The sequence below is a fragment of the Triticum aestivum genome, chromosome 2D (assembly GCF_018294505.1).
Source record: "Triticum aestivum cultivar Chinese Spring chromosome 2D, IWGSC CS RefSeq v2.1, whole genome shotgun sequence".
Classification (NCBI taxonomy): domain Eukaryota; kingdom Viridiplantae; phylum Streptophyta; class Magnoliopsida; order Poales; family Poaceae; genus Triticum; species Triticum aestivum.
Genome location: NC_057799.1, coordinates 316,352,940 through 316,362,423, shown reverse-complemented (window position 1 = coordinate 316,362,423; position 9,484 = coordinate 316,352,940). Strand labels below are relative to the sequence as shown.

Below are 9,484 nucleotides of genomic sequence, written 5' to 3'. Positions count from 1 at the left end.
GAGGCCTACAAATCAACTCGACAAAAATAATACTAGGGTTTCTCTGCCTCCCGTCGGCGTCGCTGGTCCGCCTCGTCTCCGGTGGCGTTAGGGGTATGGCAGTGCGGTGGATCCCGGCCCTTCTAAAGCTTGCAGGCGATGAGGCCCCATTTTTGGGCGTCGTTTTTAGATGTTCCTTCGAGTTTTGTTAGAGTTTGTGTCCTGCTCAGAAAGACGAGATGGTGGCGGCTCCCTGAAGATGGAATAAAGTTCTTCCCGCCTAGCCCCTATCCCGGTGATGCGTCTAGCATCGCCGGTGGGCATGTGGAGGTGTGCCTCCGGCGGATTTGTCCTTGATGGATTTGCTGGGATCTGTTCGTAGTTCGTCTACGTTGTTGTGTTTCCAGGATGGATCCTTTCGATTTACGCTACTCTTCAACGGCGTCAGTTTCTGTTGGTGCACTGGTCCTATGGGGCCTTAGCATGATGACTTCCCAACTGTTTACTACAACAAGTTTTGTCCGGCTCTGACGAGGGAGGGGTGATGACGGCGGCGCGCCTTCGGCTGGCTTCAGTGCCTATAGTTGTCGTTAGGTGGTATGCGGATCTAGACGTAATTTTATTATTTTCTGGTGTTCGTTGTACTGCCATGATTGAAGATGAATAGTTTGAAAGTTTTTTCGCAGGAAAAACAATGGAAAGACCACTGCAGTTAGAGTAGTTAACTGAACTAGGAGAAGTAAAAAACCTGTCCAGTTTCTCATGGAGATGGGATTTCTGCATATTACACCAAGTGATTTTTCTTCCTTTCAACTGAATGTCGACAAGTTGCAAATTGTTGGTTACTTCATTAAAGAGGAGCACCTTAGTAAATTTTCCACATGGATTGCCTACTAGCTTAAAGCATGTTATTCAGCACATACACCCAAATATGATTAGTTATTCCCACAAAACTATGTATTTCAAACAGGGACAACGCTAGAAAAAAAGCTTGATGGGGTCATATCCATGGCAATGGGGTCATCTTCTATAAATCACGAGTGATCATTACTAAGTTAATGAAGGATTTAGCAATTTCATTGGGGTCAATTGACCCCAATGCCTACATGCCAGCTACGTCCCTGATTTCAAATCGTATGGCCCATGTGGTGAGCAACTTAAAAACAAACACAATGTATTCCAAAACTCCCCCATCGAAGGCTATAACCATCAATTTCTTGCCCTATAATCAATCTTGCTTCACAGGGTTGCTAGATTTGAGCCATTCATATTGTTTCATCCAAGGCCCATAGTGATCTCTTACCTTTTGAGAGGTATAAAAGTACTAAATAGACAATAATGGTTTTGTTTTTTTGGAACGACTCCCATTAACAACATGTATTTTTTTCATAACTGTTACCACATCAAGCATTAAGTGAAAAAAGTATGTACTTAAACTTGTATATACGCACCATGGTGTATGCAAGGTTGATAAAAAATTCAAAAAATGGAATATCACATACAATTTTGAATTATTGCATTCGGTTTCCAATCAAATTGAGTTGTTTTAAAACACAAAGCTCCAGAATGCAGTGACAATAGTTTGTTCCACCTAAAAAATATCTTTGAAGACACAAATAATTTGGTTGATCCATCGATCCAGACATATTTGATTTGATTTGTTGATGTCATTGCCTTTTTAAATATGTCAGATCCTTGCATTTCTCTGGTGAAATAATATGGGAAGTCAAAGCTCCTTATATATTCGTAGTTTCATCTCCAAATATGTTTGATTTAATCGATGTGACCTCCTTGATTTCGTGAATAAAATGTTCTATGATCTATTTCGGAAAGAGACAATAATGGCATTACTATTTACCTTTTTATGCCACGATGAATTAATTTGATATCTCGCGAACGTCCGTCGGGAGTGAGATCCCAACCCACCCCCCCCCCCCCGCCCCAACCTCACTCTTAGCGAACACCCAGAGAGCCTGATGATCCAGATGGCCAAAGAATGACAATTATTGAGGGAAATTGCACTAAAAATAAACAACTGCCATGTTTTTTCTTCTGAAAACTGCCACGACCCCTAATACTAAAAATGCCACCCGGCAGGTTCGCGGAGGTCATACGTGCCAGCGAACGTTCACCGGGGCCCGGGTACTAGCGTCCTTAATTAAGGTGCGTTCGGTCTGGAGGAAAACTCGAAGGAATCTGATCTTGTAGTCTTTATGGCAAAATAAAAACCTCAACAATTAAAGGCCATGTCTCATTGAAAATCTTACTACCAAGGACCAGGGCAAAAACAAGTAAGTTTACTTCGCTTATTGAACTTGATGTGCAAGATTTCTTGGTGAGGAAGAAAACTTGCATGGTAAGTTTTTTTCTTGCATGTTAAGATTTCTTGGTAAGTTTATCCCGAATACGGAAGTTGCGTATCATTCCATTGATAGGTTGGGGAAGAGTACAAGGGTGAGCGTCTTAGGCCTCGTACACATGAGATGGCGGGCCTAGGCGCTAGTTAAGCAGCGAGGGAGGGAGGATGCTCAGCCTCATAGTTTACATCTTATGTTACAGAAATGATCCTACCGAGCCCTTTGGCGCCGGCTCTTGCCCAGAGTTTCGCCTCCTGTTTTATGTCCTCGACAAGTTTGTTGTAGGAGGGTGCAGCATTGTCGAAGAGAGCTGCGTTGCGATGCTTCCAAAGTGCCCAAGAGGTGAGGATGATGATGGAGTTCGTCCCTTTGCGGAGGCAGGCTCGCACGCTGGCCGTCGTTGCCATCCACCAGCCGAAGAAGCTGGAAGCGCCATCAGGGGGAAGGGCGGGAATGCGGCACCATGCCATGATGTCGTGCCAAATGATGCGCGAGAAGACGCAGCCGACAAGGAGGTGGTGCAGTGTCTCGTTGTCTTGGCTGCACAACTTGCAAATGGGGTCATGAGGAAGGTTGTGGCGCGCTCTCCGGTCGGCGGTCCAGCATCTGTTGAGACAGGCAAGCCAGAGGAAGATCTTCGCATTGGAAGGAGCCCAAGTCTTCCAGACGGGCCGCCAGACTGGTGCGGTGGTGGCACCGATGAACAATGCGTGGTAGGCTGAACGCGCGGAGTAGCTCCCATCGGCTGTCCATTTTCAGGAGAGCTTGTCGGGTTCGTTGAAGAGCTGGATAGTTTGGAGTAGCCTCCATAGCTCGACATATTCGATGACCGCGCGGGGTGTTAGGTGCCGTGGATGTCGGCGATCCAGCCTCTGTTGTTGAGAGCGTCGCTGACAAGGCGTTGGCTTCGGCGGCGCCTCGGGATGAGGGCAGAAAGGGTAGGAGCAATCTCGGGGATGGAGCGCCCGTTGAGCCAGTGATCCTGCCAGAACTTGCAGGTGTTGCCATTGTCGATGGTCCAGGTCGTGGAAGCACGGAAGAGCACAGAGGCCTCGTGATCGGTCGGGAGGTGGAGATGCTTCCAGGAGCGGTTAGGGTCGGTTCGGTGCAGCCATAGCCACCTGGTGCGGAGGGCGACGCCAGTAAGTTGAGAAGGAAACTCTAAGTAGCAAACATGTCTGGTTGTGCAGCTTGTTTGCTGATTAAGATGTCTGAGTTACATGAGTAAGATGTTTGTAGTATTTTGATTGTAGCCGCATACGACGAATTGCTATAACACGTGGTTTTATAACACCCTATATATACAACTATAAATAATTGTCACCCGCAAAACAAAATCTATAAATAATTGACAGTGTGATTTGGTCAATCTGATTTCAGTGCTGCTCCAACAGGAATGTGTTTTCGTCTTGTGTTGCAGTGCGTGCTCAGGTTGCCAATAATTTACAGTTATATCGGCACATGAAGCGCGTGAGTCTTTGAGCACGAACTGTGCATTGAGCTATCAGTAACTACCGCGGTTTCACGACATATGCAGGAGCAGTGCTCCAGTTTTCTTGCCGCCGTCTGCCGGGTCAGTACGGAGTATTCACCACGTACGTGCACGCTACTCCTCCCACACCACACCAGATAGCCGCAGTAAAAACAGGAGAGGGAGGTCAAGGGTGTGACTTTCGGGAGCACTGGCCCCCATGTCACGCACCTTCTTTTTGCGGATGATAGCATAGTCTTCCTTGAGGGGACACGGAGTAATATGGAAAAGCTGAAAGAGATCTTGAGGCAATATGAGAAGGCTTCGGGCCAACGTGTCAACTTGGAGAAGTCGTCGATTTTCTTTGGTAAAGGGCAGCAAAAGGAGGACAAGCAGGAGTTGAAGGACACCTTGGGCGTTCAGTCGGAAGCATTAAGTGAGAAGTATCTTGGGCTCCCAACACTGGTTGGGAAATCCAAAGATGGGACCTTCAAATATGTGACTGAAAGTGCGAAGGGCAAAGTGGATGGAGTGAAGGGGCAGGGTTTGTCAAAGGCAGCAAGGGAAGTGCTAATCAAATCGGGGCTTCAAGCTGTACCCACATTCACCATGAGTTGTTTCCAGCTCACGAAGAAAATATGCCGGAACTTGACATCAATTTCCTCTAAATTCTGGTGGGCGGCAACACATGGTGAACGCAAGGTACATTGGATTGCATGGCAGAAAATGTGTGCTTCGAAGAGGGAAGGAGGAATGGGTTTTCGAGATCCAGAGGCTTTCAATCAAGCGTTGTTAGCCAAACAAGCATGGAGGCTCATCCAGCAGCCTAACTCTTTGTGTGCACGTGTGCTCAAGGCTCGTTACTACAGTGTAGACTCCATCATGTCCGCTACAGCACCGGCGTCGGCCTCTTTCACTTTTCGTAGCATTCTCTAGGGGAGGGACCTGCTAAGGGAGGGGCTCATTTGGCGCATTGGGAATGGCACTGGGGTAAACATACATCATGATAATTGGATCCCACGAGCAGGTAGCATGAAACCTCTTGGACAAGTGTTTGTTACAGGTACAACCAAGGTAGCTCATTTGCTCACACCAGATGGGTGTAGCTGGGATATGGAGAGGACAGCTGATGTTTTCGGAGGATGACGGCAAAGATATACAGCAAATAGCGATCGGGGGGTCCGAGCTGTGAGGACTATCTCGCTTGGAACTTCACGTCCAACGGTGTCTACTCGGTGAAATCTGGGTATCATTTGCGGAAGGCATTGGATAATGCGAGGACCGGACGGCCGGAGTCCTCGAGTTCAGTTGAAAAGCATAAAGGATACATGGCGTTATGGGATACCAATGCACCACCTAAGGCCAAAATTCACATGTGGAGGCTGATTCGAAATGGACTGGCGGTGGGAGCCGAATTGCACCGACGGAGAATCAAGCCGGGGATTTTTTGTGCGGCGTGTGGGAGGGAAGAAACGGTGCTACACCGGTTCTGGTCCTGTCCGCACTCCGCATTGTTCTGGCAGCTGTTGTACTCGGAAAAGGGAGTTATGGTGGCCAAACCACCGTGTCCGATCGACTCCCAGAGTGCTTTGGCTCGCTGGCTCCTGGGATGGTTCGCCGGCGCGTCTGACGACGAGCGGGGAGCAATGATTCAGGCTACCTACGAGCTTTGGCTAGCAAGGAATGAAACCAGAGAAGGCAAGCGCATGGCCCCGCCACATGAAATCATAGAATGCGTGGTCACACACATGGCTGAATGGAGAGCTGTCCATGACAACAACAAGCCCCCGAGAGAGCAACAGATCAAGCAAAAGTGGAAGCCTCAAGAGGAGGGGTGGCTTAAACTCAACTCAGATGGGGCAGTTGCTCGGTCAGGGAGCAAGGGGGGTGCTGGTGCTGTGATAAGGGATGAGAATGGGGCCTTTCGTGCCGGGCTGTGCCACCTGTTCCGGGGCATGGTCGACCCTGAAGTGTTAGAGATTCTTGCATGCAAGAGAGGCCTTGTTTTGGCGCAGGAAATACAGGCCGACAGGATACATGTGGAACTGGATTCGCAAAGAGTAGTTAAGATGCTCAATAATCAGCACAAGGAGATGTCAGCCACTGGCCCGTTGATTCAAGAGCTGAAGACGCTGCTTTCTTCGCTCGTTAGCTCCAAAGTCACTTGGGTTCGTCGTTCCGCGAATGTTGTCGCTCATAGACTTGCTAAGATAGGGGTAGGAGATGAACTTTGCAATGTTTGGTTGGGGGTCACCCCAGATTGTGTGCTTGATGTAATCTCGGATGACATTCCGAATGCGTTTGATTAAATAAATGCGGCAATATTCCAAAAAAAAAGCCGCAGTAAAAACAAAATCTAAAAATAATAATCGAGAAAAAACAAAATATCCGGAGCCCAAGCACGCACGCTGGCCCCAGCCAAACGCCAGCCTGTCGTGCTCCTTCTTCCCCAAGCTGCGCGACAAACCCACCCCTTCTCCCTCCTCGCCTCCTCCTATCCTATATAACCAGCGCTCCCTCTCCCCCAACTCCATCGCCATCTCAGTCTCACCATTCCTCCCCTCACATACTCCAGCAGCAACGACAACAATATCATATCATACATACGGTTCACAACGGCACCAGCTCGACCATCAAATATACACTAACACGTCGCGGCAATGGGGCTCTGCATGTCTAGCGGCGGGGCGGCGGTGGCGGCGGTGCGCTCGGAGGGGCTGGCCGCCTCGACGGCGATGGTGCTGCTGCCAACGGGGGAGCTGCGCGAGTACCCGCGCCCGGCGACGGTGGCGCAAGCCCTCCAGGACTCCGTGGAGGCAGGAGACGGCTCCGCCGGGTGGTTCCTGTGCGACGCCGACGTGATGGGGTTCGAGGGTCCCGTGGCGGCCGTAGGCGGGGGCGAGGAACTCCGCCCGGGACAGATCTACTTCGTGCTCCCCGCCGAGGTTAAGAGGAACGGGCTCCGCCGCGAGGACGTGGCCGCTCTCGCCGTCAGAGCGTCCGCGGCGCTCGTCAGCAAGGCCAACACCAACGCGTCTGGTAGCGGCGGACGGAGGAGACGCGCCGGCTCTGTTTCGCCGCTCGTGTTCGCCCCGCCGCCGGAGGTGGACGAGACTCTTGCCTACAAGACCGTGCCGACGCTGGTAGTGAAGAGGCGGCCGGTGGCGCGCGTAAAGAGCGCCGGGAGGATGCAGCCGAGGTTCGCCCCGGATCTGACCGCCATTCCTGAATGCGAGTAAACCAACAGAATGGATCGACCCATCGGTCGTGGCTACAACAAAAATCCGGGGGCGAACTCGATTCTGGAGAAGCTCCGGCAATTCTGGAACCAGCGGGAACAGAACAAGGAAGGTGGGAAGTGATGTCGCCAGCCTGGCGGGACGGCATCAGCGGACGACAAAGCGGAAGGCCGTCAGATCCATATCGGACGGAGGCTGCTTGCTTCAGTGGCTTGGCGCGGAAGATGAAGATGGCATAAGGTCGGCGCAGAGTTTTTTGTTTTGTTTTGCGGGAAGTCGGTTCAGAGATTTAGCATGTGTATATTTCGTAGCAACACAATTTTGATCGCATTAGTTGAGCAGGCGCTCTGAGAACGAAGTATGGAGGCAAATATAAACGGTGAACATAAACTAGACTACTGAATTTTCGCCTAAACGTGCGCTTGCTTGTGTATTGCTCTGTTTTGATCCGTTTGTTGTTCTGGGACGTTCGAAACTTGCAATTAAATTACTACTACTTACATTTTTAAAGCGGGCTAAACATTTGCCATTTCAATAATTAAGGGCTTCATGTACGCACGGCGCTTTTAGTTCAAATGAGGCTCGAAAAAGACAACTGGGACTACTCCGCGCCGATGGTGTTTCTGTGTTCGATCTGAACTATTCCACGTTGCTGCGCAGACTGACGCATCCTCTGCCGGCCGGTCGTGTAGTTTAAACCCGCGACGACTCGTGTATACTTACTGCAACGCGTCGCGGAATTTGAAATGAGGGCAAAGTTTTTTTGTTTTCACATGGAGAGCAAAGTTTGTGGTGCGCGTTTCAAGGTCAACTTGGCCCCCATGCTGTGCCTACTCGTGCAGATCGCCGTGCGGCGACGTGTTTTATACGTATTTTCTTGTACTGGCATTGTAGGCTGCGGCGTACAGGCCATGCGCTTGCTGCTGGCATGGCTACTCCACTTAATTGGCCTGCCTACAAGTTCGGACGTTCCCACTGTAACGTTCTTTCCCCATACAACATGTTTCTCCTTTTCGGTTTACAGTGCTCAAATTTGAAATCTCGTTAACCAAGACACATGATAAGTGGAGGAATGTATCTCGTATTTTACAAAATTATCCAAACTAAATTGATGTATTAATCGAGATTAATTACAGTGCATGCATGCTTGGCCACTACTCCCTCTGTTCCTAAATATTTGTCTTTCTAGAGATTTCAAATGGTCACCACATATGGATGTATATAGACATATTTTAGAGTGTAGATTCACTCATTTTGTTCCGTATGTTGTCATCATTTGAAACCTCTAGAAAGACAAATATTTAGGAACGGAGGGAGTAGATGAGTAGTAGTATTACATGCATCGGTGGGTTCCTTTTTAATTATTGCATGCAAATATTTAATGCACCTCAAAATCTCAAAAGGAGATGGAGATGAGCCTGTTAAATCAAAAAAATTAAAAAAATTAAGATAAGCCCTATAAACCGAAAGACGGCAATGAGCCAGTTAAATAAAAAAATAAAAAAATAAGATAAGCCCTATAAACCGGAAAAGGGTGAGTACGACAAAACTATCGTACCTAGTCCCTCCATCCGGTGAAAAGTGTACATATAGAATTTTTTAGATAAATTGTGAAGTGGAGTAAAAAATGCATTGTAAAGGTGCAAGCCACCATCTCTCTCCTCTTTAATTACCCAACCCCCAATGAGCTAAGTGCATATAGAAATTAAGGAGACCATGCATAGAATGTTATTGGTCTTGATTACCGTGTGATGAGATAGAAATATTTTTTTCTACTTTAAAGTGCATTGGAAAGATAGAACGAAACTGCTCTACACACGATAAAAGCGTAGACGATGTGAAGACGACTAAGTATCCGGCGGTCGTTGCTCCCCTATACACCTGCATGCGTGGCTGGATTTCATTGTCATGCGTGAATCGCTCAAGATAGAATTACACTCTTTTGTGGACAAATTTCAAAGCTAAATGTACACTCTTTATCGGACGGAGGGAGTATAATGTTGTTCATACCAAATACCTTCTCTCTGAAAAAAACATAGGAGTATACCAAACACCAACAACAACGAGTAGAAAATTTTCAGCGAACTAAGCATAGCTCAGATGGTTGGATTCTTTGTGGTGGAATCAACCCAAAGGAGAGGAAGAACGTTCGCGAGCCGATGTGCCGTCGGGAGGTGTGGACGCCACCGCACCATGGCCGCTTGCGGGAAGCACTGCATCTCCTTCATTTCCGTGCTGCTCGCGCTCCGTCGCATGTCGTAGTGCGCCATGACGTTCGTCGCAAAGCTCAGCTCCGGCGCTTGTGTCCATGCCTCCTACCTAGGTTGTCAGTTCCGGTTGCGCCTCCACCTTGTCTGAGCTCGAACTCGCCCGCATGATGGTCAAGAGGTGTCACCGCAGATAATGAAGAACCATAAGACTAAATTGCTTGTGGTGCG

At 48.7% G+C, this 9,484-nt stretch overlaps 1 protein-coding gene across 1 annotated transcript; it reads left to right on the top strand.

The window, feature by feature from the left end:
• The first annotated feature begins 6,331 nt into the window (after positions 1 to 6,331).
• On the top strand, positions 6,332 to 7,461 carry LOC123049267 (uncharacterized). The gene has a single exon (XM_044472212.1). It carries the CDS (start codon positions 6,468 to 6,470, stop codon positions 7,044 to 7,046), a length of 579 nt encoding a protein of 192 aa, XP_044328147.1. The 5' UTR covers positions 6,332 to 6,467; the 3' UTR covers positions 7,047 to 7,461.
• The last annotated feature ends 2,023 nt before the right edge of the window (positions 7,462 to 9,484 follow it).